This window comes from Spizellomyces punctatus, assembly GCF_000182565.1.
Source record: "Spizellomyces punctatus DAOM BR117 chromosome Unknown supercont1.1, whole genome shotgun sequence".
In the NCBI taxonomy this organism is placed as follows: Eukaryota; Fungi; Chytridiomycota; class Chytridiomycetes; order Spizellomycetales; family Spizellomycetaceae; genus Spizellomyces; species Spizellomyces punctatus.
The window spans coordinates 1016320-1040825 of NW_015971537.1; the positions used below are offsets into that span (position 1 = coordinate 1016320).

Genomic DNA, 24506 nt, shown 5'->3' on the forward strand with positions numbered 1-24506 from the left:
GAGACTATATTGCAGATTCAGTACCTTTAGCTTGCCGCAATGAAAGCACACGCATTCCAAGATCTTTTTGATCTTGCTGATGAAGCCTACGCGAAGAACATCAATAGAGAGTCACAAACAGTATGGGCATTGCGACATCCAGGCACAGAGCAGGTTCATGATTTGTTTTCCCATTGGTGACCTCCATTGACACTCTTGCCATCAACTATCAAGCAAGGCTTACCAGCGTGATACACGGGCTTGGCAAGATCAATGTGGCCAAAGTGACCGGGACAATCTGTCATGTTCTCGCCACAGGTAGCACATCTGAAGTTCCTATCAGTGGTTCCTAGCCGTCTATCCAGTAGACCGCCAGTTTTGGGGTTGTTTTCACTTTCATAAAACTCGGGATGCTCCACTTTGACGACAGACATGGCTTTCTACATTTGTCAATAAAGAGAGGAAGAATCAAAGAGGTTGAGGAAAGATATTCACATCGGAAATGGCAACCACAAAGTGCAAAAAGTATTGAAAGAAGGTGATAGAGACGGATATATAGCTCCACCAAGAATTCTGAACGAAAACACTCACCGTATCCTCTGGCGAGAGAATGCCGAATTGCACCATCTGCGTCTTTCGCAGCGGCATCGCCGAGGGCGGAAACATTTGCACTCCCTCAGAACGCATTGCTTTGATCGCGGAGGAAAATCAAAGGATTGCCTGAGATGCCCGATGGACGATGAAGAATCACGTAGCAGTGAGCCAGGCGTAGCTGGAGAGTGGAAGCTGCTACTGCAGGGATATGGAGGAAAGAGTTGTCTTCCCTTGAAGAACAGAGTCTGCTTTACACACCAGATGCGACCGGACAAACGATGGCGGACTGCGTGCCGATTGTACGGCGACGGGGCCTTCACAATCGAAACGGGGAATGGTACCCGAAAAGAGTGAGAGCGTGCCCTCTCTCGTTATTTAGTATATTATTTTGCAGTTATTTTGTAGGCTGGGAACTCAAAATGCTGGCAGGTAATGATGTTCGGAAATCTCGAGATTCCCGATTGGTTTGGAGGAAAGCAAACAAGGAGGGGGGAACAAGCTTGCTTTGTCCAGAAGATATTTTGCCCACTGAATGGTGGCACAGTTTCGCTGTCTCCTAAAAAGGCATTTTAAAATCACCAACCACGCGACCTTTCATTCGTTGGACTGCTCATAAGCAGTCGATTCTTTTTGAAAAGCTGGAGGGAGGGGAAGAGAGAGAGACTCCCCTTTTTATACTCATCGGCTGCCCTCCGACATTCCGCGTCATGGGATTCGTCCCTTCCGAAAGTTTCCGGCTTGCTGCGCTTGCTGACATATACATGTTCACGTGACACAATCGGATTACCATACTGTACTGTACAAGGATTGCTCGTATCGATTCTACTCGTAGGATTCCATCCTCGACAACCATGGCACCGTCTACCAACCCGCCTGCGCATCCTCTGCCTACATGGGTACACGCAAAATGCGGAAATATTCGGTAAGCGGATAGCGGTGCTTGCCAAGGATCTAAAGAATCTGGCAGAATTCGGTAAGTTGTGGCGGACAACTCACTCTGAATACTAGCAAAATGCTTCAACTTTATTGACAGAGTTACATGTGTAGTCTTTATTAGCGCACCACATGTTATCCCTGAGAATTCTCCACAGACCGATGCCGAGAGGGTAACCTACCCAGAGGGTAAAAGCGTTCCTAAAATCTGATGCCAACTTGTGATCTAATCGTGGTGTCCGTGAAAGGTGATGGACAACGAAGATGGTGGAGGGTAGATGACGAAAGTCAAGCATACGAAGGAGCCGAGGAGAGTTTGGAGTTTGTGAAAGGGTAGGGCAGATACATCCTTCATTGAAAGTCTGCAGCATGCGATTGATCCTGTGTTCAACACACAAAAAGGATATGGAAAAGTCAAGGGCCTTTTCACGGCATCCTCGGTTTCTCCCAAGGCGCGACAATGGCAGCATTGCTTGTGCCAATCCTCTCTCCTTCGCCACTGTTTTCCATTCATTTCAGCGGATTTCTACCCAAATCACCTGCGTATATTGTACTGCTTGATTCAATCCCACCTCAGATACCATCTCTTCATGTGATGGGACAAGGTGACACATGGGTGAGCATAGAGCGAAGTAGATATTTGGCTGAAAGATTTGGGCAAGGAAGAAAAGTGGTCGTCCATGACGGAGGGTGAGTTTTTCCTTTTTTTTGTTTTGTTTGGTTTGCTCGGCTAGCTAAACTGAGGGCGAATTCGCACTTCGTAGACATTTCATTCCAACAAATGCCGAACACCGTCGGACGTACCGGGAGTTTGTTGCACGGTTTATTGAACAACATGATAGTGATAGTGTAGACTCCAAGAAAGCCGATATGGAAAACGCATGACTAGATTGGTTAGTTTACTTAGATGACACAGACTGATACATATGTGAATAACCTGTTGAACTTAGCGTTGGAACACTGATTTCCCGTGTAGAAATCACTTCTGACAGGCCTAGGAATGCCTGTGGATGGTGGTGACACTTCTGGGTACTGTAACTTGTTTGACTTATGCTAATGTACCCTCCTTGCCTATTCCTTCTCTACACTAGGGTCGTCCTGTCCCTGAGGCTTGTGGGATACCTATCTTCGTCTCGGGCTCCCCTAGGTCCCCGTTCCATCACGGCCCTTACTATAGAATACAGTCGGATTCCTTCGTAATATATTGATTACCTACATGGCAACCATCACATCTATTGACCCAGAAATCCTCCCAGCCAAATTCAGCTGCTTGGTGTTGGTCCTTACCTGAGAACCAAAAATAGTCGCCTCTCCACATGCAATCCAGTGAACCTGCCCAATTAGGGTGTCCTGCTATGTTTTCCAAAGTCATGTCGTATCGTAAGGTACAACCAGGAGAGTTTGATCGATAGGAGGCCACCAACTGATTCCGCACTTTCCACTGGGTCCACTGCCCTGCTATCGTTCCAAAACTGGTTTCTATCCTCTTGGTCCTTGAACCAGTCGCTGGAGTGGTCTTGTTGGCGATATTTCTCCTGCGAAAACGCCATCCCTTCTCTAAATTGGGATTGAGTCCGCCTGCTCAACCTGTGTCCTAGTCCAGCTGTTCTGTTAACATGGGATAAGTCTTTCGGTTGGTCCCTATCTCCACCCACAAGAGACGCCCTGTGCGACACTTCCTCCCCTGAGTACGTGTATGTAACGACAACCGGATCGCTCCCTCCGTTATCTACGAGCGCATTATACGTGCCCTTATTCCTGAGGTTGTCAAGGTCTTGACATATTAGGGTTATATTCTCCCCTCTTCGCAGGCGGTACTTGACTTCATTTACTAGCGCCCATTCATGTACAGATAGCTTCTTTCCCCTTATATCGAGAGTTGCGATCCTGAGACAATCTTCATGAGTTAACCAATAGTCGGCCCCTTCTGCCCCTCTGATTATGTCGTCTCTTGAGTGTAGGGTTGTCCCCTCTGCACCCCTTAATACAACGGAAGCCCAGAAGACTAGCCGCACCAAGTTGTATACTAGTAGATACATTATTACTGCTATATCCTAAACTAACGAGGACCTACGGGACGTTTTCAAAAACGACATAGTGAGGCTCTAAAAGTACAAGTCACGATGCATCCTGGACGCCAGAATTCCCAGTGTTCGTGGTATGGCCGGTTCCAGTGTGGATCCAAATTGAGGAAATAACACTAACTCTCTCGTGCATGCCAAACGATTGCTGGCTGTTCTCCATTCCTCCACACCATGCCCCCCTTCCGTCCAGCCTGGATTCTACACTCCACAGGCCCAGTGCCAAAAATCATCCACGCGACACTACCACCATCAGTTGCACATCCACAATCCCCATCATACCTGGCTGCCGCAAAAAAGCAGGCAAACTATGTGGCGATCTTTGCGTCCGGTATTGCCCTCACCTCTATCGTCACGGTCTTTATCGGTACTATAAGTATTTAATAAGTATGACATCAATGTTATGAATACTGGCTTATCAGATCTCCAAGGATATCATATTCAACACCTCACTGAAGAGCTGGAGCACACAAAAGCGGACACACATAAGCATATATTGGCGTTGGAAAAGCGGCTGCAGGCTTTGGAATCTGCATCATTAGAACAGGAAGGTAGCAGAGCGCCGCATTCGGAGACCAAGGGGAAACGTAGTGGCTGGTTCTAAATTGTCAGTGAAACGGCGACTTACATATGGCATTGGATCACAGCAACAATTTACAATGATACTGAATAAAACCTACTCTTTTAATGACCCATCAGAATAAACGACAACCTACTTCCATATATGATACCAGTATTTCCCACGGATACCAATAACAAACGTCACATCCTTTGACCCACCGATCTTCCATAAAATTCCGCTGTTTTCCCATTCTGCGCCAAAAGCGCTACTAAACCACTGTCTGGTCCACGGGGCTACTCTTCCTGAACCTAAACACCCTGCCAAAACTCTCCTTCAACGAAAGAGATACGTGCACAGATGCGTTGTCCTTTTCAAGCTGAGGCGAGCTGGGGCGTTTCGAGAGGAAACCACCCACACTCTTGTTCCCTTTCTTCCACTGCCTCTTGTACGAGTCAACGATCCAGTTCAATTGAACAGAGTTCAACGCACCCCGCCGACGACGACGAACAAACTCGACTGCATCCAACGGGGCCATCCCGGCTTCCACGAGAGCTGCAGTCACCAGGACTGGGGCACGTCCGAGACCGGCAACACAATGAACTGCCTAATGTCAGAAAGTCAATAAGACACTGAACTTCAAGCATTTTGCGATTGACTGCATTGAAAAACTTACAATTACAGGACCGGTGCCTTCTTTGTAATCCTTTGGCATGGTCACGAGACCAGCGAAGCGATCGTCGCACAGGGCGAGAAAGTTGTTCAGAATGGAGGCAGGTGGAATACCACCGTCCTTGAATGGCCAATCGTGCACTTTGATGTCACTGTTCTCCAAGATGGTCTTGTCATAAGTTGGTTCACAGAGACGAACAACGTCGGTCACGCCGCGATTCTTCATCTCCTCAAGATACATCGGTAAGGTATTTGCAGTAGGACAGTCGAGGATGACGAACCGCAAGTTGCGAAATTCGACTGTCGACATAATTCTCGCAAAAGGGATGCAAGCGGGCATTTTTTGCGGAATGCTTCTAATGTTTTGTACGCTTTCAGGGATTCCGGTGTCCGACCTGGTTGCAGGTTGTACTCCAACGACTGTAGTAATGGTAGTAGTTGTGGTCGCAGACATGAGACCTTTCTTGATAATACAAGGTAGATATTCTAGAGTGTGTTACTCTGGCTCCAGTTCCGAGGCGGCCAACAGTACAGACTCGGTCTCTCTCCCACCAGAGAGAGCACGCGGGCTGCAACTTCCTACTCGCTTGACAAAGGGCTTCTCAGCCCATGAAAGGGAGAAACGTCGAGCAAATGGGCGGAGATGCGTAGCCAGATTTGACCAAACGAGAATACGCGCAATGTCAACGTGTGCGCGCACAATAGCAAAAACAAAAGAAACCGCCGAGAAACAAGCAATCGAGATACGAGCGAAGATAACAAAAAAAATAAAGGACAAGGGTTGCGTTCGATAAAGTTATTTACGAGTCGAGAGAGTGCAAGAGAATTAACCTCTCTTAGCCTCCGTCGTCCGAGTTTGCAAGGATGCCGCAGTCCAAAAGGAGGAAGCGGCCAGCAGCAGTCTGAGCGTTGTTTGCCAGTGGAGTGACGGCAAAGTCAAAGCGGAATACAATGTGTTGCAGCTGATGTAAGTCGGCGATCATGACAGTATGAAGAGCAATCTTCCCTCAAGCTGGGAACGGGGAGGTAAAGAAAAAAAGCAAGGTCGCGGGCTGGGGGGGATCGTGTTTAAAAACGACGGCCCCCCAATAATGGCGCTGTCAAGAAAATTCAAAATTTTCTCACTTTGGAACGTCTCATTCTAGTGTGACTGTGCCTCTCCTTCCCGCAAGGGCCAGTCACCAAACAAATCACAAGACTGCGCTTGGATTACGTTATCATTCCACGTGGATTGGAGAACGGGGGAGTTTGGACGATACGTTACGTGAATCCAAAGCCACCATCTTGTTTGCTTCATCTTTGCGTGGGCATGACTTCCTACGAGCGGGAAAAGAGGGCCTCTCAGGTGTCCACAAAGGGTCTGGGCACGATGGCCCAAAGAGGAAGCGCGGACATGAGTGCCCCTCGTCCAACGCTGGGAGAACGTCCTCAGCTCAGGGCACTTCCGCGTGGACCGGGCGGGTCTCCCGGGATGCCTTCCCCGAGTCCTACCTCAGCGCGCCTTCCTTCGTTGGACATTCTTAAATTCGCTGACGAGGACTTTAAGGCTGAGAAATGTTAGTAACATTCGTTCTTTTTCGTTTTGTGCACTGAAGAATGGCCGGCAGCATATTGAACAGAGTGGGGGCGTAGTGGGAAAAAGGAGCAGAAACAGAGCGGATGCTCTGGGCAGACTGACTGCGTATCCTATACTGTTGCGTTTTTTTGTGTATTCTTTTTAGACTTTTTAAATACAATTGTGATAACCGAGTGCATTCTTTCTCTTCCATGTTTCCTTTCACTTTCGGGCCAAAAACTTAAACTTTTGGATATGTTTCTCGAAAGACGTTCACAACGTTCTCACCCAAAGTACGGAAGAAGGTGTGCGCGGGTTCCATCAGTCACTCATTGATGCACGAGATGCGGCTGCAGTCGATTTGCAAAGAAATGTTTACAAAAACTACAACGAATTCGTCCTCATTTCCAAGGAAATTTCAAATATCCTTTGTCTTTAATTGCCATGCTTCTGCTTTTGCTGTTCTGCTTTGTAGATCTGACGGGTGAATATCCTTAACTCTTGAATGCGTACAGCTCGAAAGTGATATGCTCACACTTCGGTCGCTCTTGAGTGATCTGAAGGATATCAATGCAAATCTACAGACAGAAGAGACAACGGCAGAAAGTACGGAGTATATTTTGATGTGAACTATTCTGTGATCGCTAATATCATGTTGCTTATCATAGAGGTTACAGTGGAATTAGTCGCCGCGGATGAGGACGAAAGCGCAACTCAAAAGGCGGCACCAGCTTTATCTGGACTGGCAAAACAGAGCGAAGAACAAACGCGACGGCAGCAGATGGAAGCATTGTATGAGACTGTGGAAGGACTGCAGGTAATTGACCGACATTTGTGATTCATATGTGGGAAGTCATTTCAACCAACAGCATGTCTGGATCGGTTCCCCAATGTAGAAAGTCCTTCCGGAATGGCGAAATCGCTACCTTGTTCGTGACGGTTCCCATGCCCGTTTCGCAGAAGTGAATCCAGCAAACTACAAGACAGTGCAAAATGTTCATTTTTACCTACTGAGTGACACGTTACTTGTAACAACTAAGAAGAAAAATATCATATCAGGAAAAAGTCGCATGGTTTTAGACAAGTGTTGGAGTTTAGCGGATGTGGCGGTGGTGGACATGAAAGATTCCATTGGTATGGAGAGATATATGTTGTCTGAAATTGGCTCTTGCAATATGCAATTAACTCACTACGTTGCGTTGGGCATGCAGAGGTTAGCAACGCGTTCAAAGTAATGAGACATCCTGATATGTTCATCTATCGAAGCGAGTCTTTGGAAGAAAAGCGATCTTTTCTGGGTGCCTTCAAAAGGTTTACCGACGAGCTCATGCTGCAGAAGAGACAAGCTGTTGAGTCGGCCAAAGCTAGACAAAGTGCGTGGGATGGAACTGCTGTTTTATCATGCTGGCTTACTGGACACTGACGCGTATTGCCCGACCGACTGTTTTGATCGCAGAGCTAGCAATACCGGTAAATTCAAGAGTGTGGTCGCTTGTACGTTTGTATTTACTGGTTCTGTAATGTGTTTAAAGGCCGCCGACCCGGAGCCTTTCTCTCCAACTCGCTCGGATACTGGTGATAGAGACACGGAAAAGCGATCAGGAAGGCCCACAAAGGATGATCTAACAGCCAACGACATCAAATGGCTCATGGAGCTACCAGACGAGCTGGATGTTCTTATCGCACATAGAGATTTCGATCACGCCGTTTCACTTATTGAGCAAGGTAAGTGGAAGACCCCACTTGTGCGTGGCGACAGCTACCGCTACAAATCTGGCATTCTTTATGTTCCAGCGCGCCACACGCTTTCAAAAGCCAACGCTGAAACGCCACGGGTGTCGGTTATTCGAAGCAGTGTTGAAGAGCGTACAAATAGGCTTGCACAGCTGGTTAGTTTGGATCTTGCAAATCCAGTGGCCAGCAAAACGCAAGTTCAGATGAATATTGATAAGTTGCTGCGATTGGGAATGGGAGATCAGGTAATCAAGGAATTCAAGGTGTTTCGGAGGCCTCTACTACTAGTGCTCAGTTGCTCCTAATGCTTAGGCTCGAGATTTCTTTCTCACTGCTCGGACAGCTATCATCCGACATCGCATCAGGTAGATTATATCTTCTGCCTTTTCACCATAACCAATTCGCCTGATGATGTCACTCATGACTGTGCATATGTTCAGGCTCATTCGCTTCGACGGGGATGTCGCCGTCTATATATCGGACCTCGCAGAAATCGTCTTTCGCTTGATACGTAGTACATGCGACTGGTACGGCGGTTCCTTTAGGGATACAACGATGGCATCTGGTAAGCTTGGTACTTTCTAAACCTGGGGGCGAATCCATCAGACTAAAGCAGATATCTTGCTAGGGTTCATGAAATGGGTCAACCAAGAGCTCCAGAATTTTGGCACAATTTTCCGGCGTCAAGTGTTTGACTCGAAGCAAAATTTTAGCGTTATTGCCGACTGTCTCCAGCATACTTTGCATCATTGCAAACAGGTACAGTAACACATGCGTTTTCATTCGTTGAACGTCTTTATGGAGCTCGCCAACTGGGTTTTAGCTTCGAGATCTTGGCCTAGACATCACATTCGTACTTGACGACGCGTTTCACGACGACATTGTGAAGTCTATCAAAGATCATTCCAAACAATGTGAGAACGCGATCGTGGCTGCTGTGGAGGCGGATAAGTTTGCGGCGATAAAGCCCGATTCCCAATTCCTCGTAGGGAGAGAGGATGAGTTTGGTAAGAGGAGCTTCATCGTCTACATCGTTCATGCGCGTTTTATATCGTATGCTTCGGGTATCTAACAAATTTTCTGACAGCTGATATCACGGCCAACGTGTCGCAAAGCGTTTACGAGCTCTACAGCGTGTTCATGGAGTTTGGCGCGGACGTCTCGGTGTTAATGTCTATCTCAGTAAGCCACCCTGCTGGTCAGCAAAATGACAGGATATTGCTGACTTCCTATATTCTGTCCAGTTGTACAGCAAGATTGTTAATTGTTTGACAGGCTTCTTTGCCACTTACATCCGCAAACTCGTTGAAGTATTTGGGGGCGACTGGATTTACCGACAGGTACATCGCTCCTGAATGACATGGTATTCCTACTATCATAAATTCTGACGTGGACCATACTATAGCGCTCCACTATATTAGTTGATGCTACATTTGTTGTTGACGATTTACTACCAAAAGTTGCCGGCCAGCTGGCTGTAGGTTTGCCCACTGGCGTGCAATGGCATTACCCTCATTTTTACCACGACTAATGGATGTCTCCTTCCTCTTCACAGCATCGCTTTGAAAGACCGATTCCAGAACTTGAGGATATGCGGGAGAAACTGAACCGTAAGATGGCTTCCCTAAGTAGCGCGCTAGTACCGACGGTCTGACCCAACGTATTTCCTTCTTGCAGACTCCATAACAGCCATGCAAACCAAGTTTATAACGCAAACTCGCGAAAAGCTTCTTAAAGACAAATACAATTTTCCATTGGTTGATTATTCTAATGTGGGTATATGTATCTTCGCGTCTGTGGGAGATCAATGCTGACGTTTTTTCTCAATGGATTAGAACGGGGGAATCCTTGATACAGCCAAGCCTTCGGAACACATCATGCGGGTACGAGTAGTAGTCACATCATGATCAATAACTGTTAATGCCGATCGTTAAACCGGGTCCTATGCCCTATCTCAGCTTATTGACGAACTCAATACTCTGCAAGGAGCCCTAGATCCAACGCTACCGCGCAAATCAATCCTAACATCCATCGTCGATGGCATCTTCACATTCATGAATGATCGTAAGTGTCTATATCTGTGAACCATATTTTCGTGATCTTAATTTTTCTTCCTAGCGTCCTGCTGGCAAAACGCACGCGGTCCTCGCCGCCTTGGCTTCCAAGGCGTTCAGCAGCTCATCCTCGATATCCATTTCTTTCTAAGAATATGCGAGCCATTGGTATCCGAGGAAACAAACTCGAACGCGAATATCGTATGTGAAAAGGGCCTGCGGACCTTCTTCTCACAAAACAAAGAACTCAAAGCGGCTTTAAAGGTTGGGTTACTTTGCTTTGTGATATTACCGGAGTGTATTTCTCACTGCATTCACTGCAGACGGGCGATTGGTATGATAAACGTGTGGACGATGTCATGGCTCTCATCTCTTCCGAATTCCCCCATTTGATATCTATCACATAAAGTGAAATGATAGTATCCAAAAGATGTATACCTATACAAAATGCTTCGAATGTACATTAAACTATGCCTTGGATATTTGCACTATTTTACGTGAGTAAAACTCTTCAATGGATCCTGTTTCCGACTTTGTCCTCTTCCCCTTGCACCACCACGCCCTTGTCCCTGTCCCCGTCCCCGTCGTCGATTGTTCTGCATTCTAAATGGTACATTTCCCACCCGCGTTCTCGACGACGCATTATTCTTTGAGGGAAGGAGGTAATCGGGGACATGTTTCATATGCTGCTGAACGCGGGCTGGGTGGAGTGGTTTGTCGTGGCGGAGAGCTTGGAGATCTGTTGGGTTATCCTCAAAATGTGCCTGTGACATCAAAATAACGTTCAGTCTTCATCCGGAAAATGTCATGCTGGACTCGCATATACCTTAAGCTTCTCCGAATTCAATATCTCCATCTTTAATTCTTTCATTCGCGCCTCCTTCACTGCGGTTCTTGTTACTGCTCTAAGGGCATCCTCTGCTCTGTACCTGAAGGCTTCCACCTGCTTCATGTCAAAAGTGTAGGGAGTTATACTCCGCCCAATCGCAGTCTGTTTCCTTTGTATCCGCTCAAGAACAGATTCATCTTCAATAGGTTTGGCAGACACAGGTTGCTGGCCCTTTTTCTTCTTTGGTGGGAGGGGAGTGGGACTTTCAGGGGATTGCACCACAAAACTTAGAGCCCAACCTTGGTTACCGACGCCTCGTGCAGTTCGGCCAACGCGATGCATGTACGAACGTGAGGAAATGGGGAGATCGAAGTTGATGACGGATTGAACGTTTTGAAAGTCGATTCCACGAGAGACTCCATACTCGGTGTCTTTCGGTTGCTGTCTTTGGCGTTTATTCTTCGATGATGCAGAATCTGAAGGTGCCGACCGTTTCCGGCCTGTCGACTCATGTTCTTCATCATCCTCGACTTCGGCAGCACCTTGCTCATCCTCCGCATCGCCTTCGTCGTCTGAATCTCGCTCGTTGTTCAACATACCAGCCTCATCCGTTGCTATGATGTAATCATATACCCCCCTATTGAATTCCTGCACGATGTGATATCGACTCTTCAAAGGAAGTCCTGAATTCAAAGTACAGCATTTTATTCCAAATTGCTCCAGGAATAGTTTTAACTTGTAGCACCGATCTATATCATTGACGAATATGATACATTTCCCTGTACCAAAGGGATGTATCCGGAGTTTCAGAATGAAATATGTAAGAAGGAATTTGTCGTTGTCCAGACACTTGACAAAGTATTGAGTGAGTAGGGATTCGCTGGCTGCTGCGTCGTTGAGTTTGAGGATGGCTGGATTACGGAGAACGAGTTGTTTTAACTGATCTACGTCCTTTGGATAATATGCACTTTATCAGACAAGGGACGGATAAGAGGATGTATAGATCTTCGTCCACTTACGGATGACATGGTTGCACTCATAAGATAGCTTTGGTATATCTTTGGGAGGAAGCCCAGAACCTTACGAACGTCCTCATCGTATCCATAGGACAGAATCAGATCAGCTTCGTCGATTACCAGAGATTCCAATGAATCCTTCAATTCCACGTTCTGCAAATGTACAAGCGAAGGCGTTAGAAGAGTCTTTCACAAGAATTTACGAAAATGTCCGCTGCCTTACATGTGCTTCCAACTGAGCCAGAATCTTGCTCGGTGTTGCAATTATAATATCCGGTCTTTCTGCTAAAATGGCTCTAAAAATGTCAGATTGTTGAAGTTAGCAAAGGGTGAGGGCTGGGTGAGGGTACCAGGACCACCTACTTTTGATTGGCCACCGACTGATCGCTCGTCGCTAAATTCACCGCAACTACCTCCTTTGAGCAGTACAAACATAAATCCTTCACATGTCTCGAAACTTGCTCCGCCAACTCCCTCGTTGGAACCAATATCAGCGCTCGAACACCTGGTTCCTTGGAACTCCGTCCACCTTCTTTTCCCAGCAGAATTTTTTGGATAACCGGCATGCAATATGCAGCTGTCTTTCCAGAGCCCGTCCGTGCACGAGCCAGAATATCTTTGCCTTGAAGTGCAAGTGGAATTGCGCTGGACTGGACAATTGTGGGGTGTGTGTAGCCAAGTTTGGCTATTGCACGTAAAAGTCGGGTGTCAAGGTCCAAGGACGTAAAGCCGGAATCGGTATCAAGAAGGTCAGACGAGACGGAGCTCGCTTGGACCGCCATATTTTAGAGTAATACGACAGAAAGGAAACCAAAAGGAATCTATGTGAAATTGGGCAAACTTTGGGAATTGCCCATCCGTCCGCACGCGTTAGTTCAAACAAAAACAAATAAAATCCACCATTAAACCTGTTTGGGAATTCGTTGAATTCGGATAGATCCAAATAGGTATTGAATTGGATTTAATTCCAATTGCAAATCGTATGGATCCAGTCGTGTCGTGAGAAGTCCGAACGATGAGTTCCGACCAACACGACGTTTGCAGATCTTGGCCGACAAACAGGATAGAAAACATGGTTCACGTAACGCCAGCTAAGCGGAAGGAAGAGGACGGAATAGCAATTGACACACATCAAGGTTTTGCATCTCAGTCCCCGCATTCTCGTACCCCGAACTCCATCCCATCTCTCAAAAAGCGCAAAAGCAATGTCACAGCGCTCTTGGGCGCTGCACCGTCGTTTGAGGAACAGCTGGAAAAACTGTCTCAAAACACGGTGAAAGGTATAATGATTCTCAGAAGCGTGGGCTGTCCTTCTTCCGTTGACGCCACTTGATACTTACAGTCTTCTGCAGTTGAAAAGTATGAGCTTACCTGGCCGCGCCCAAACCTACCTCCAATAGACCCGACAAAGGACCCCATTGGTTTGTCTTATCCTCTGTTGCAGGAAAATATGGAAATATTGTTCATTTTGTATACTCTATTTAGTGTTTCAACAAATTGAGATTGACGATACGGTGGAAGGTTATGCAGCTGGCCTTCGAAATCCTTATTGTTTAGATCATGGGTCCACACTTCGTATGTACGGGACAACTATGGTACGTGGCACTCTCTCGCGGTATGGAAAGTCAGTTGACTGATGTTGTCTTAGGAAGGACATAGTGTAACCTGCCACGTTCACGGTTTTCTCCCATACTTTTACGTGCCCGCACCAATGAACTATCGTCCCGAAAATAAGAATGATTTGCTGCTAGCTATCAACGTCAGTTCCTGCCTTATGCATGAGCTTTTTATGGTGCTGACCATTCTTATTCAGAATTATGTACGACCCGCCAAAAGCAGTTCAGGGGGCCCCGTTGTGGATATTGATATGGTGATGAAATCCAGTATCTATGGCTACCATGGACCGAAGAAAGCTCTATTTTTGAGAATTATTGTACGTCTGGCGTCTTATCTTCCGGCCGCGAAGCGAATATTCAGGGACGGGTTCGACGTGCATGGACTTGGAAGAGTTGTGTGTGATCCCACTTATGAAAGCAACATTCCGTACCCTTTGAGATTTATGATCGACACAAAAGTTTGTTTGTTCTTCTTTGCGGTGTTGGGTTGTATCCACAGCTGAAATTGGATGACAGATACAAGGAGCTAGTTGGGTCGAACTTTCCCCGAAGACGTATCGTATAAGGACGGCCAATAATAGGACATCCACTTCGCAACTAGAAGTAGACGTGTAGTAAGTCTGAGTTTGGCTCACATTCCCCACGCTCTGAACTCACGGCTTCATGTTGAACAGCACGGATGATATTGTAGCACATCAACCAGAGGGGGATTGGCAAAAGATTGCTCCATTGCGAATTCTGAGTTTCGATATCGAATGTGCGGGGCGTAAGGGTGTTTTTCCTGATGCGAATGTCGATCCTGTCATTCAAATCGCAAACATGGTTACACTTCAAGGTGTGCATTTATAGGCATTTTGTGCTGTCTGGTGGTGGCTGACAGTTCTTGATAGGGGAGACTCGTCCATTCATTCGAAACGTTCTGACATTAAAGAAGTGTGCGAATATCGTTGGAACTCACACAATGAGCTTTGAGCGCGAGGAAGAGCTCTTAAAAACATGGAGCGAGTTTGTCGTTACAGTAGGGTGTCGAAGTCTCCGCGGAACTGTTACTGTTCGTGCTAATGCTGTGGTTATTACAGATGGATCCAGACATCATCATCGGCTACAACATCAATGGGTTTGATTTCCCCTACCTCTTGGACCGAGCCAAGGCCTTGAACGTCAAAGATTTCCCTTTTTTGGGTCGCATTATAGGTAATCTGTCGATACTTGTCTTCTTACAGGAACGTGACCCTCCTAACTGTCCCTCAGGCTCCCAAACTTGTGCCAAGGACAGTCGCTTCTCGTCGAAAGGTCTGGGCACGCGCGATACGAAATCTATCAATCTGGAAGGACGATTGCAAATGGATCTCTTGCAGGTTATGCAAAGAGACTATAAGCTAAGATCATATACGTTGAACTCCGTTTGTGCGCATTTCTTGGGTATGTTGGCAGCAGCCATGTGGTCGAATTGCACCGTCAATGGCCTAACTGATAATGTCAGGTGAGCAAAAGGAAGATGTACATCATTCCATTATCACAGACCTTCAAAATGGAAATGATGAGACCCGACGTCGTCTGGCAATTTACTGCCTAAAGGTTAGCGAAAGGGGATGCAGTGGCATGAGATTCTGTGCCAAATTGAGTAATATCCGATTGATAGGACGCGTATCTACCACAACGACTCTTGGATAAACTCATGTGTGTCATCAACTACATGGAAATGGCTAGAGTCACTGGAGTCCCTTTCAACTACTTGCTCACAAGAGGGCAGCAAATCAAAGTTGTCTCACAACTGTACCGTAAAGCAAAGACGGAAGATTTGCTTATTCCTGCTCTGGAGGTTGAGGGTAATACTTGCCGCAGCGCTGCCAGGGGAATTGAGATTTACATGTGTTCCGCATTCTCATAGGATCAGAAGACGTTCAATACGAGGGAGCCACTGTCATTGAGCCGGAAAAGGGCTTTTACGAATTGCCCATTGCGACTCTGGATTTCACCTCCCTATATCCATCTATCATGATGGCGCACAATCTCTGTTACTCTACTTGGCTGCGGGATGTGCGAACGGCTGAACAACATGGATTGGTACGAGACAAAGACTACAAGGTGACTCCCGATAATGGTAAGTGGACCCCATAAGAATGGCTCTGCATAGATATAATGCGTCTAATGCACGCAAAACAGCACTTTTTGTCAATCCATCAGTGCGCAAAGGAATCCTGCCGACTATCTTGGAGGATCTGATTGCTGCTCGGAAGAGGGCAAAGGGAGACTTAAAGAAAGAGACAGACCCTTTCAAACGAGCGGTTCTCGATGGACGTCAACTGGCCCTTAAAGTGAGTATTTGGTTTGTTCTTTCGCAAGCATGTTAAACCTGACCTTGTCTGGAATAATTGTAGATCAGCGCCAACTCCGTTTATGGGTTTACCGGTGCGACCATCGGAAAACTACCTCTCCTGGCGATCTCGTCGAGCGTTACTGCATATGGTCGAGTCATGATCGAGGAAACCAAGATGCGTGTTGAGGAAAAGTTCACAATTGCAAACGGTTTTGAGCATGACGCACAAGTCATATACGGAGATACAGATTCCGTCATGGTCAAATTTGGAGTTAAAACGGTTGCGGAGGCCATGAAGCTTGGCCGTGAAGCGGCGGATTATGTAACAAGCCATTTCCAGAAGCCGATCAACTTAGATTTTGAAAAGGTATACTTTCCGTATTTGTTGATCAACAAAAAGCGGTATGCGGGTCTATATTGGACCAATCCGACGAAACATGACAAGATGGATACTAAGGGTATTGAGGTAAGCAATGGGTAGACAGGGTGCATTTCTTAATTGAGGAAATTAAGGATGTTATATCATATAGACCGTTCGACGAGACAGTTGCCGTTTGGTTTCCAGTGTTATTGAAACTTGCTTGAAAAAGATCCTGATAGACAGGGATGTGAAGGCTGCAGAAGAGTAGGTTATAGATCTTCGCCAAGATCATAAGCAAAATATTTACTGACTTCATCTTCAAGGTATACAAAAGGTGTCATTGCCGATCTGCTTCAGAACAAGGTGGACTTGTCACAGCTAGTCATCTCAAAGGCTCTTGGGAAAGCAGGTCGGTCAATCACATTAATAAACTGTCTACGTGAGAAGGTCTAATTGCGTCGATTTGCTGTTATCGCAGAGTATGCTGCCAAGCAGGCCCATAATGAGCTTGCTGCAAGAATGCGAAAGCGTGATGCAGGTAATGGACATTCACATCACTTTAAGATCTTAGATGCCATAACAAGTTATTGAAACAAAACATCAGGTTCAGCCCCGGCGCTCGGCGATCGTGTAGCATACGTAATTATCAAAGGAACTAAAGGTAAGGAAGGGCCTTGTAACTTCACCGATGTTCTCGCTCTGTCTCATTGTGGAGCGTATACGTAAAACTAGATGCCGCGGCGTACGAGAAAGCGGAAGATCCCATCTACGTACTGGAGAATAATATACCCATTGACACAAAGTACTATCTGGAGAACCAGCTGTCAAAACCCCTCATGCGAATCTTTGAACCAATTTTGGGTTCCAAGGCACAGACGTTGCTCTGTGAGTAGACCTTTCGTCTGTTGCTGCGTATCACTTCAGGCACCACTTACTTTTGTTTCATAGCGGGCGACCACACCCGAGTGATATCTGTCGCTGCCCCAACAATTGGAGGCTTAATGAAGTTTGCAGTGAAAACGGCCACTTGCCTGGGGTGCAAAACTCCTTTGAAGAAGAATGGTATGCATTGTGAATTGTTGCTCCACGAATGTCATTGACCTTTCTTGCAGAGTCCGCTGTTTGCCACCACTGCAAACCTCGCGTTGGGGAACTCTATCAAAGACAGCTGGATTCTGTCAGTGATCTCGAAGTCAAATTTGCCCGACTATGGACTCAGTGTCAAAGATGCCAAGGAAGCTTGCACCAAGATGTCATCTGCACGGCGCAGGACTGTCCGATTTTTTACATGCGAAAGAAAGTGCAAAAGGACATGAAGGATTCCTCGATGGTTCTAGACAGGTGAGCACTAGAAATTCAGTTTCCTTGATAGCATCCTGATCCTGAACAACATTCTTTCATCTGTAAAAGGTTTAATTATGCTTGGTGAAGTGTACATGGGATGCTATTCAATGGAAACGTTGGGTTCTGACGATCAGATAGATGGCATAATTGTTGGGCTTGTATTTTCCTTAGTTTGAATTTGTATATTTCGCCATCTATATGTAATTATGTCAATGGGAATTTACGTTGAATGCAGAATCAACGATATATGCTGATCCATCACTTGGCATGTAATGGTGCAAAAAAAAACATGAACGAAAATCAACATATTCTTGAGGATGGAAATCACGTCGTCTATGTCTTTTCCACGACCATAACCAGCAGACGGCAGATGATTGTTCAACTGTGACATAACCTGTTACGTCAGCATCGGATGTTGACAGCAAGATAATGGCTAGTCCACCTGAACATCTCTATTTCCCTGCACATTGACAACCTCCACGATGGATTCGGACATAAAGGTCAGTAAAGTAAAGGATATACAAAGCTTGAGAGCTGAATGTTGCAAATCCGTCAATTTACGTGCGGTTTGTATTTAAGAGATGGATAAGTATGTCCTCCCAAGGACATAGCTACCCTGGGGAGCGGGTTACTTTAGTTCCTCGAGCTAAAGGTCCTGTAAAATCAAACTTCCGAGCAAGTCACGTCCCGCAACAACGTCCCCGGGTGATGCTGAAGAAGATGCATCAGGAGCGAGCGTATATGGCGGACTTACTGGATCGACTGAATGCTGAGCAAAAGAAAGATGTTGGAACAGTCTGGTCCGGTTATCTCAATCCTGATGTTACAAACAAGAAGTATAAAGAGGTTGAAACTGCTGCTAAGGGAAAAGAAAAGGAGGCTGACAAAGCTGGCAATTGGATTAGTAAAAGCGCCGTAAATGTTAATACCGAAGTCCTTGATGGCAACTTGGCTTCCAAAGGGCCTACAGCTGCCCAATCAGGAGCTGAGAATACAATTGGTGGAGTAGATCGGACACTTGATGAAAAGACCATCCACAACGTCACCGATCTACATGACGTTCTAGAACAATATGATGCAGTCAAGGTACGCCAGATTCTCTCCCCACCTCTCCCGGAGACAGAAGCAGCGCCTCCGAAAGCTGCACATCAGTTACCAACCCTGCCCGCACATGTACGAGCGCGAATTATTCCGTCACCGTATCTAAACATGACCAAACATGATGAGTGGAAGACGCACAAAGAAATTGACGAAATACTAGATCGAAAGGACTGGACGTATAAGCAAAATCAATTTGCAAAAGCTGACCAGTTGGAAAAGTTGTATAAATTTGTACAAAAGGTAAACTCGCGTAGAACCGAGCTGCTAGGATTTTCTCGCCAATTATGTGTATTGAATACAGGAACTCGAAGCACTAGATGCTCCCCCCTCCGGACCCGATTTTCGACGGCTGCAAGTTTACAGCGCCGCCTTTGAGAAAGTCATTGCAGAATTCAAATTATACGGTCCCATTTTAGCTGAGATCAAGGTAGAGAAAAGTACCGACAAAGTAGCTTGCACATATATTAATCAAACTGACAGAACGAATACGATAAAACCATCGCAAGCTTCCATAACGACCAGCGTGAATTAAATTTTCTGAGAACCAAAGTTCAGAAACTTCTGTCACAAAATGAGAACAGGTTATTACTAAAGTACGAGCGAAGGAAGAGCAAGCGCTTGGAAAAGCAGTTAGAGGAGCTGGAAGGTACATTATTTGTGAATGGTATTGAGGTGTAATTAAGGACTAAAATGACACAAATTGCGTTGGTTCAGCGGAAAATCACCAGTAAGATATTCAAAGTGCCGTGCTGTGCTCAACAATTAGAATGCTAAAACTCGTTGTCGAAGGCTGAGAGATGATTTGCGACGAAAGCTGGCCATTTACGCGGCGTATCTACCCTCATCGACTCTTGAAAAAAAGAAGAAAGAAGATACTAGTACGTTAACCTTGCGGTCGTGTCAACAATTGTCTCGACTCAATGATTGCAGCTTTGGCAGAGATTGCTGATGAGATCAAATCGTTCAAGATTGGCGACGATCCTGTCTCGGTATAGTGCTACATGCATTGCTATGTTGAGAAGGAAGGCCTCGAGAGTAATACCGCTCCAGGTTTATGAACGGAAGATTGGAGCCCTCGAGGTGGAAGTGACGGAACGTAATGGTCAGATCGAGGCGCTGAAAAAGGCGCAAGCAGAGGACTATGTCCCACGAGCAGAAAAGGAGAAAACTGATGTTGCACTGAGAGAGGCAGAGGTAACGCTAGAGACCTCGACCTTTTATGAAAGCTATTATCTTGTTTGCAAACTAAGACCCGTATTCAGACTCGACTGGAAGACCTGCAGCGACAGAACGCGCTGCTGGAGCAGGAGTTGCACGACCAGAAGGCCGAATTGTCAACAGTGTCTAGCACTTTGAGAGAGAAACAGGAGCAATACCAATTCTTACTCAAGGAATACAAGTAAGTGATATTTGCAATTTGCACCGCATCTTTGGACACTAAACGAACCCTGCTCATAATAAAGTGAATTATCGGAAGCTGTAGCAGTTTCATTCGATAATAAATTGCTCAAAAAGGTATAATTTTGTATTTCCAAATCGCCTTGGTCACGTCTCTTTTCACGGTCCCTGCAAGTAACTCATCTATATTTACACATCCCATAGGAGTGATCGTTAAACATCTCCACGGACCATTTAGTCCACAGCTTTCCTACGCTTGTTTATTAAATAGTGGATCGGATTCAGCGCTAGCTATAGCTATAGCTGGCTTTGTTGTGCATGATGAGTCGATCATCGACAAAGTAGAAACTATCTGATAGTGTCGATCCGGGATTGTCAACCATCTCTTGCACTACATAGAAATTGCGTCAGTGATATTACTGAGCCAGGTTGATTCAGATATGTCAATAAGTAGGCCTTGAACTTACCTTGCTTTTCAGTCAGTTCTGGTAGCTAGAGTGCAGATAATGTTGTTTAACAGATATTCTTACCAACCGTGAAGCAAAATTACTTACGGAATAAACTGCCTCCCATGTATTGACACTATTAGGGATACAATACCCAAACGTGAAATCAAAAGACTTGAGGAGTTTTCCTTTGAAGTAATGTCGCTCAATCATCCGAAAGTTCTGGATACCTTCGGGACAAACAGCGAAAACTAATCTGGTAGAGGTTGAGGTTGGAAGAATATGAGATGACCAATAACTAACATGAAATGATATTTTTCGTACGTTGTGCCAACTGTTTTGTAGGAGAGAAAGTCGACCGGGAAAGTATAGGCAATTGTCCGCAGCTCGTCACCGCTGCAGAAGAAGATCGGGTCAGCTATTCAGCCTTCAGTTTCCCTCCTCATGATCTCCAGATATGAATATCTCACCCGCTCAAGTCCCGTTCCTTCCAGTTGATCTCAACCGACGGTCGTTTGACTTCGAAAACGACCTAGAGAAGGACACTATGGGCACGTGTCCACTCAATCGTGAGACGCAACACATACACTACCTTACTTGATTCCATGTCACGAATTCGAAACTCAAGGAACTTGAATATAATAAATGAATAAATAAGTAGAGTTTCTAGTGTTATGCTTTGACTTGGAAGCAAACCTCAATGTACTTATTCAAACTAAGCGGGCACAGGAACTGATTCAGCGTCAGATGTCATACAATTGAGAAGGCAAGAGTTGAGAACTTTGTCAACAGGTACCTTGTCAGTTGGTTTGGTATATCTGTCCCATAATAACCGAAAATGGTCGAAATTTAGCAAGATTCCTTTAGTCTGCACAATCGAACTAACGCACATACTTCAGAACCATTTCCGGGGTAACATTCTGCGGTCGGGTACTCTTGCTTTTATTTGCCATGTTGGGTGCTGTAGGGGAACGGTGTGCTGTGCGGTAGTAATATCGGCCAGAACTTTGGGTCGCCCAAGGTGGACGATCTTGACGCGAGCTGCTGTGTCAGCACACGATAAGGCGCAGCCGGCGCGCTGTCCTGGTCGCCCATGGCAACAGCGGAGTCTGAATTTCAGTTCGCATCGGTTGCAGGTTTGACCAGTTGACTAGCAAGCATCATGGACCTATCTGACTCTGAAACCCCAGATACTCCTCCCAATATCCCAAAGCGTCAACGTCCCAACATACTTGTGACAGGGACGCCCGGTACCGGAAAAACAACCACGTCGGAACTAATAGCAATAGCAACTGGCTTGGAACATGTTGAGGTCGGCAGTTTAGTGAAGGAACGAGGCTTACACCAGGGTTGGGATGGAGAGTTCCAGTCATGGCTGTTGGATGAAGATAAGGTTTGTGTGCATTTTGCAGTGAGCTATCGCGGCTTGCCAATAGAAGCTTATGAATGAAGCCAGGTTGTCGATGAACTAGAACCGATGATGTTAGAAGGTGGAAAAGTAGTAGATCATCATGGTTGCGACTTCTTTCCTGAGCGCTGGTTCGATCTGGTGGTTGTCCTCAGGACGGACAATCAAATTCTTTATCCCCGACTAGAACAAAGGTAACGTCAGGCGACGGTCATACAGAAAGTCTACGGCAGGTCTAATAGGCGAGCTTTCTAGGAATTATTCCGTAAAGAAAATCCAAGAAAACGTCGAATGCGAGATTATGCAAGTCGTACTGGAAGAAGCTCGGGACTCATACAGGCCTGAAATTGTTTGGGAGTTGCGAAGTGAATCCATCCATGATATGGAAGAAAATGTTCAACAGATCAGCGACTGGGTAGATCGCTTCATGGAAAAGTCCTGATTGCGTCCTTGTAGAATATTTTTTATAGCAGCATTTCTTGTATATATTGTTCAGTAGCAGATAGACAGAATTTACTGATTGGCACCCAATTCATGCTCGGGCTGTGGCAATGAGCCAGACTGTATTCAGACTGTATTCATCGCTGCTTTGAACACTACTCATACCTAAGCATTGGCGGCGTTCTTCCTGCATAACGACTAGAACGGATTGTAGCCTATGTCTAGCAAGGACAACCTCTAAATAACACGTTTCTGCCCTTCATCGCAATATTTGCAACTTGATCCGCATCTCCTCACAAAGGCCGTCAAGGGTATCAATCGAACGAACTAATGTAGCCAAACGGGGACTTGCAGATTCCACGGTCAATTCATCAAGAATTTCAACCGGTCGACCTTTGTATGTGCTGGAAGCAAACAGGACAATGTCATTAATCGAGAGGGCAACAGGAAGATTGGGGCGCCGTTACACCTACTCAAGCTTGATGTTTTTGAACTTCCCCAGGATTTTGCTCTGAAACTGCAACGGAATGCCCGGTTGATGGAAGTTCAAGGCATATACCGACACCACGAGATTCGATTGGATAACATGGAACTCCACAACTAGATCATCCGGCAAATCTGGTGCGAATACCTTTGGTGTCATACTGGAGAGTTGGGAGAAGATACAAAATATAAAGTTGGAACGACGGCGATAGTATACCTTGATATCACACTCCTTATTTGGAAAGATATCTGACTCATCGATTCGAACGAGCGCAGCTTTGGCTTTCTTGACAATGGCTGACACACGGTTCAACAGCTATTACATGATGGAAAAGACGCATAAGCTGGAGAGTACGAATAATGCTCGCCATTCTCGAGCATACCTGCATAAGGCTGTCTCGATCATGCGCTGCATTTGGTTGTGACTCGAAAGCCTCAAGAGCTAACAGTAGGTAGTTGCGGGCTGTTTGGACCTTCCAAACGCCCATGCATTAGGCGATACATTATGGATAGCGCTGGACGAGCATCGACGCACCTGGTGCAGGACGGGTGGGTTGGCTGAATTTATCGTTAATTTTATTACATTCCCTCGATTGTAATGTGGCAGTTTTAGCGTGAGCTCCTATATAAACAAAACTGTCAGCTTTTGGGACCAAAATGACAAATCGATTACGTCACTGAGGATATCGCACCCCTTTAACGATGGCGGTCCCATCTATTGTAACGAATCCCTTCAACAAGTCGCTACTACAAAATACAATGTTAGCCACAGAAGACATGTAACCAGTGAGTAGCTTTCCTCGTACTTTGCTGATGTTACTGCTAGCGTTGCAGAGGCGGTCGACCGCTGATTTGGTCCTATTTAACCTGAGACTTAGGGAAGGGAAATGAAGGACATTGATGCATAATGAAATAGTACCTGCGTCGGCGGAACTGGGAGTGCAGCACGCCAAGCCGGTCTAAGAAAAGACAAAATGGCTACGTCAGATTGCCGAAACGAGACCATGTTTCCATCTTTCCGCCGTTGCAGTGATAGCAATGAATAGGACAATTACCTTAATGATGGTTCCAACTTCTGCGACCAGCGGTGGGGCTTGAGTTTCGAGCATCCATAGCAATTCTGCTCTCTAGAATGAGACATGCAAGGAGGCATGAGCACAAACAGTCAGCAAACAAGGTAACAAAAAAACGAAAACCGGCAGTGAGACGCGACATCTGGCGACAGATGACAACGCGGTGAACATAGTGGCTTGCAACGCATGCACTCCACCGTCTCCAGCATTCGCCCCTTTAGTATAGAGTCGCCAGTCTGTTTTTACTTACAAGGACGGACTCCTCCTTTGACAATGTCGTAGGCGCATTTGGGACATTGGTTGCAGAGGCAACGTCCATGGCGAGAGACAAAAAAGTGTTCGAGAGTACCAACACGTAGGAGTTGTAGTTATATCGGAACGCGCAGACGCAAGCGCGGAGTTTGGGCCAAATTATAAACGGCTGGGATCGGTCTTTGAGCAGCTTCTTTTTTTAATACTTTTGGACCTGCGGGGGTCGTTGGAGGCTTGCGGCCTTTATAGACCAGATA

The 24506-nt window shown here is 46.1% G+C and overlaps 12 protein-coding genes across 13 annotated transcripts in view; 6 read left to right on the forward strand and 6 right to left on the reverse strand.

Moving 5' to 3' along the window:
• The window catches only part of SPPG_00380 (DNA-directed RNA polymerase II subunit RPB1), a gene marked incomplete at its 5' end in the record, with an annotated part of 6145 nt that extends 5479 nt beyond the window's left edge, over positions 1 to 666 (reverse strand). Inside the window, 3 exons of the mRNA XM_016748709.1 lie at positions 25 to 86; positions 224 to 419; positions 571 to 666. Of these exons, the coding sequence (XP_016612704.1) occupies positions 25 to 86; positions 224 to 419; positions 571 to 666 (354 nt within the window). The remainder of the gene's footprint in view (positions 1 to 24; positions 87 to 223; positions 420 to 570) is intronic.
• Positions 667 to 992: 326 nt separating this feature from the next.
• Positions 993 to 2479, forward strand: SPPG_00381 (uncharacterized protein; the record flags this gene model as incomplete). Its single annotated transcript, XM_016748710.1, has 7 exons — positions 993 to 1002; positions 1406 to 1546; positions 1621 to 1695; positions 1755 to 1839; positions 1909 to 2196; positions 2271 to 2399; positions 2457 to 2479. The coding sequence occupies 6 exons, from the start codon at positions 993 to 995 to the stop codon at positions 2389 to 2391; spliced, it is 720 nt and encodes a 239-aa protein (XP_016612705.1). The 3' UTR covers positions 2392 to 2399; positions 2457 to 2479.
• A 39-nt stretch (positions 2480 to 2518) lies between these two features.
• On the reverse strand, positions 2519 to 3617 carry SPPG_00382 (uncharacterized protein). Its single transcript, XM_016748711.1, has one exon. It carries the CDS (start codon positions 3543 to 3545, stop codon positions 2847 to 2849), a length of 699 nt encoding a protein of 232 aa, XP_016612706.1. The 5' UTR covers positions 3546 to 3617; the 3' UTR covers positions 2519 to 2846.
• Positions 3618 to 3740: 123 nt separating this feature from the next.
• SPPG_00383 (uncharacterized protein) lies at positions 3741 to 4308 on the forward strand. The gene is made up of 2 exons (XM_016748712.1): positions 3741 to 3954; positions 4019 to 4308. Exons 1-2 carry the CDS (start codon positions 3762 to 3764, stop codon positions 4189 to 4191), a joined length of 366 nt encoding a protein of 121 aa, XP_016612707.1. The 5' UTR covers positions 3741 to 3761; the 3' UTR covers positions 4192 to 4308.
• Positions 4193 to 5891, reverse strand: SPPG_00384 (uncharacterized protein). The gene is made up of 2 exons (XM_016748713.1): positions 4823 to 5891; positions 4193 to 4753 (listed from the first exon to the last, which is right to left on the reverse strand). Exons 1-2 carry the CDS (start codon positions 5270 to 5272, stop codon positions 4418 to 4420), a joined length of 786 nt encoding a protein of 261 aa, XP_016612708.1. The 5' UTR covers positions 5273 to 5891; the 3' UTR covers positions 4193 to 4417.
• Positions 5892 to 6127: 236 nt separating this feature from the next.
• On the forward strand, positions 6128 to 10685 carry SPPG_00385 (uncharacterized protein; the record flags this gene model as incomplete). The annotated part of the gene is made up of 22 exons (XM_016748714.1): positions 6128 to 6374; positions 6643 to 6795; positions 6887 to 6979; positions 7042 to 7190; positions 7270 to 7507; positions 7585 to 7746; positions 7830 to 7843; positions 7906 to 8098; positions 8168 to 8352; positions 8420 to 8472; positions 8548 to 8672; positions 8736 to 8866; positions 8931 to 9114; positions 9195 to 9289; positions 9352 to 9447; positions 9513 to 9584; positions 9663 to 9717; positions 9785 to 9879; positions 9943 to 9990; positions 10066 to 10171; positions 10226 to 10425; positions 10485 to 10685. 22 exons carry the CDS (start codon positions 6128 to 6130, stop codon positions 10566 to 10568), a joined length of 2778 nt encoding a protein of 925 aa, XP_016612709.1. The 3' UTR covers positions 10569 to 10685.
• On the reverse strand, positions 10428 to 12851 carry SPPG_00386 (uncharacterized protein). The gene is made up of 5 exons (XM_016748715.1): positions 12370 to 12851; positions 12230 to 12302; positions 12010 to 12159; positions 10988 to 11941; positions 10428 to 10925 (listed from the first exon to the last, which is right to left on the reverse strand). The coding sequence occupies exons 1-5, from the start codon at positions 12786 to 12788 to the stop codon at positions 10650 to 10652; spliced, it is 1872 nt and encodes a 623-aa protein (XP_016612710.1). The 5' UTR covers positions 12789 to 12851; the 3' UTR covers positions 10428 to 10649.
• A 171-nt stretch (positions 12852 to 13022) lies between these two features.
• SPPG_00387 lies at positions 13023 to 17901 on the forward strand. 2 transcript variants are annotated; one of them, XM_016748716.1, is made up of 23 exons: positions 13023 to 13286; positions 13349 to 13427; positions 13492 to 13601; positions 13655 to 13765; positions 13820 to 14080; positions 14139 to 14236; positions 14297 to 14457; positions 14513 to 14640; positions 14702 to 14816; positions 14874 to 15044; positions 15106 to 15200; positions 15265 to 15451; positions 15514 to 15726; positions 15789 to 15940; positions 16004 to 16408; positions 16473 to 16567; positions 16627 to 16712; positions 16782 to 16841; positions 16908 to 16964; positions 17036 to 17188; positions 17252 to 17365; positions 17416 to 17644; positions 17714 to 17901. In XM_016748716.1, the coding sequence occupies exons 3-23, from the start codon at positions 13584 to 13586 to the stop codon at positions 17730 to 17732; spliced, it is 2928 nt and encodes a 975-aa protein (XP_016612711.1). In that variant the 5' UTR covers positions 13023 to 13286; positions 13349 to 13427; positions 13492 to 13583; the 3' UTR covers positions 17733 to 17901. The 2 variants fall into 2 exon arrangements, with proteins under 2 accessions (XP_016612711.1, XP_016612712.1); XM_016748717.1 differs by having other exon boundaries at positions 13359 to 13427.
• A 204-nt stretch (positions 17902 to 18105) lies between these two features.
• On the forward strand, positions 18106 to 20718 carry SPPG_08837 (uncharacterized protein). Its single transcript, XM_016756977.1, has 11 exons — positions 18106 to 18147; positions 18227 to 18988; positions 19050 to 19175; positions 19229 to 19394; positions 19463 to 19475; positions 19538 to 19626; positions 19679 to 19737; positions 19799 to 19942; positions 20011 to 20147; positions 20212 to 20263; positions 20351 to 20718. The coding sequence occupies exons 1-11, from the start codon at positions 18130 to 18132 to the stop codon at positions 20354 to 20356; spliced, it is 1572 nt and encodes a 523-aa protein (XP_016612713.1). The 5' UTR covers positions 18106 to 18129; the 3' UTR covers positions 20357 to 20718.
• SPPG_00390 (uncharacterized protein) lies at positions 20252 to 21610 on the reverse strand. Its single transcript, XM_016748718.1, has 9 exons — positions 21487 to 21610; positions 21389 to 21410; positions 21289 to 21324; positions 21185 to 21223; positions 21063 to 21124; positions 20917 to 20988; positions 20701 to 20848; positions 20614 to 20638; positions 20252 to 20537 (listed from the first exon to the last, which is right to left on the reverse strand). Exons 1-9 carry the CDS (start codon positions 21543 to 21545, stop codon positions 20434 to 20436), a joined length of 567 nt encoding a protein of 188 aa, XP_016612714.1. The 5' UTR covers positions 21546 to 21610; the 3' UTR covers positions 20252 to 20433.
• Positions 21611 to 21736: 126 nt separating this feature from the next.
• Positions 21737 to 22611, forward strand: SPPG_00391 (nucleoside-triphosphatase). Its single transcript, XM_016748719.1, has 3 exons — positions 21737 to 21985; positions 22049 to 22194; positions 22256 to 22611. The coding sequence occupies exons 1-3, from the start codon at positions 21755 to 21757 to the stop codon at positions 22440 to 22442; spliced, it is 564 nt and encodes a 187-aa protein (XP_016612715.1). The 5' UTR covers positions 21737 to 21754; the 3' UTR covers positions 22443 to 22611.
• SPPG_00392 (uncharacterized protein) lies at positions 22470 to 24459 on the reverse strand. Its single transcript, XM_016748720.1, has 10 exons — positions 24248 to 24459; positions 23980 to 24051; positions 23844 to 23883; positions 23731 to 23782; positions 23617 to 23671; positions 23460 to 23546; positions 23308 to 23397; positions 23142 to 23240; positions 22915 to 23072; positions 22470 to 22845 (listed from the first exon to the last, which is right to left on the reverse strand). The coding sequence occupies exons 1-10, from the start codon at positions 24314 to 24316 to the stop codon at positions 22701 to 22703; spliced, it is 867 nt and encodes a 288-aa protein (XP_016612716.1). The 5' UTR covers positions 24317 to 24459; the 3' UTR covers positions 22470 to 22700.
• Between the last annotated feature and the right edge of the window lie 47 nt (positions 24460 to 24506).

Bases quoted from the DNA above. Each gene is read 5' to 3' on its own strand.
- SPPG_00383 (XM_016748712.1), top strand. From the start codon at position 3,762: ATGCCCCCCTTCCGTCCAGCCTGGATTCTACACTCCACAGGCCCAGTG. The intron at 3,955-4,018 runs GTACTATAAGTA...CAGATCTCCAAG, and splicing joins TATCGTCACGGTCTTTATCG to GATATCATATTCAACACCTC.
- SPPG_00387 (XM_016748717.1), top strand. From the start codon at position 13,079: ATGGTTCACGTAACGCCAGCTAAGCGGAAGGAAGAGGACGGAATAGCA. The intron at 13,602-13,654 runs GTACGTGGCACT...ATGTTGTCTTAG, and splicing joins GTATGTACGGGACAACTATG to GAAGGACATAGTGTAACCTG. The intron at 15,201-15,264 runs GTTAGCGAAAGG...TCCGATTGATAG, and splicing joins TGGCAATTTACTGCCTAAAG to GACGCGTATCTACCACAACG.
- SPPG_00390 (XM_016748718.1), bottom strand. From the start codon at position 21,545: ATGGCAAATAAAAGCAAGAGTACCCGACCGCAGAATGTTACCCCGGAA. The intron at 20,989-21,062 runs GTGAGATATTCA...CTTCTTCTGCAG, and splicing joins AAGGAACGGGACTTGAGCGG to CGGTGACGAGCTGCGGACAA. The intron at 20,639-20,700 runs GTAAGTAATTTT...TCTGCACTCTAG, and splicing joins CATGGGAGGCAGTTTATTCC to CTACCAGAACTGACTGAAAA.
- SPPG_00392 (XM_016748720.1), bottom strand. From the start codon at position 24,316: ATGGACGTTGCCTCTGCAACCAATGTCCCAAATGCGCCTACGACATTG. The intron at 23,783-23,843 runs GTACTATTTCAT...CAGGTTAAATAG, and splicing joins TCCCAGTTCCGCCGACGCAG to GACCAAATCAGCGGTCGACC. The intron at 23,241-23,307 runs GTATGCTCGAGA...ATCATGTAATAG, and splicing joins ATCGAGACAGCCTTATGCAG to CTGTTGAACCGTGTGTCAGC.
- SPPG_00382 (XM_016748711.1), bottom strand. From the start codon at position 3,545: ATGTATCTACTAGTATACAACTTGGTGCGGCTAGTCTTCTGGGCTTCC.
- SPPG_00384 (XM_016748713.1), bottom strand. From the start codon at position 5,272: ATGTCTGCGACCACAACTACTACCATTACTACAGTCGTTGGAGTACAA. The intron at 4,754-4,822 runs GTAAGTTTTTCA...TTCTGACATTAG, and splicing joins AAGGCACCGGTCCTGTAATT to GCAGTTCATTGTGTTGCCGG.
- SPPG_08837 (XM_016756977.1), top strand. The intron at 19,627-19,678 runs GTACGTTAACCT...CAATGATTGCAG, and splicing joins AAAGAAGAAAGAAGATACTA to CTTTGGCAGAGATTGCTGAT. The intron at 19,943-20,010 runs GTAACGCTAGAG...ACCCGTATTCAG, and splicing joins TTGCACTGAGAGAGGCAGAG to ACTCGACTGGAAGACCTGCA.
- SPPG_00391 (XM_016748719.1), top strand. From the start codon at position 21,755: ATGGACCTATCTGACTCTGAAACCCCAGATACTCCTCCCAATATCCCA. The intron at 21,986-22,048 runs GTTTGTGTGCAT...GAATGAAGCCAG, and splicing joins GGCTGTTGGATGAAGATAAG to GTTGTCGATGAACTAGAACC. The intron at 22,195-22,255 runs GTAACGTCAGGC...CGAGCTTTCTAG, and splicing joins TATCCCCGACTAGAACAAAG to GAATTATTCCGTAAAGAAAA.
- SPPG_00386 (XM_016748715.1), bottom strand. From the start codon at position 12,788: ATGGCGGTCCAAGCGAGCTCCGTCTCGTCTGACCTTCTTGATACCGAT. The intron at 12,303-12,369 runs GTAGGTGGTCCT...TGACATTTTTAG, and splicing joins CAGTCGGTGGCCAATCAAAA to AGCCATTTTAGCAGAAAGAC. The intron at 10,926-10,987 runs GTATATGCGAGT...TTGATGTCACAG, and splicing joins TGAATTCGGAGAAGCTTAAG to GCACATTTTGAGGATAACCC.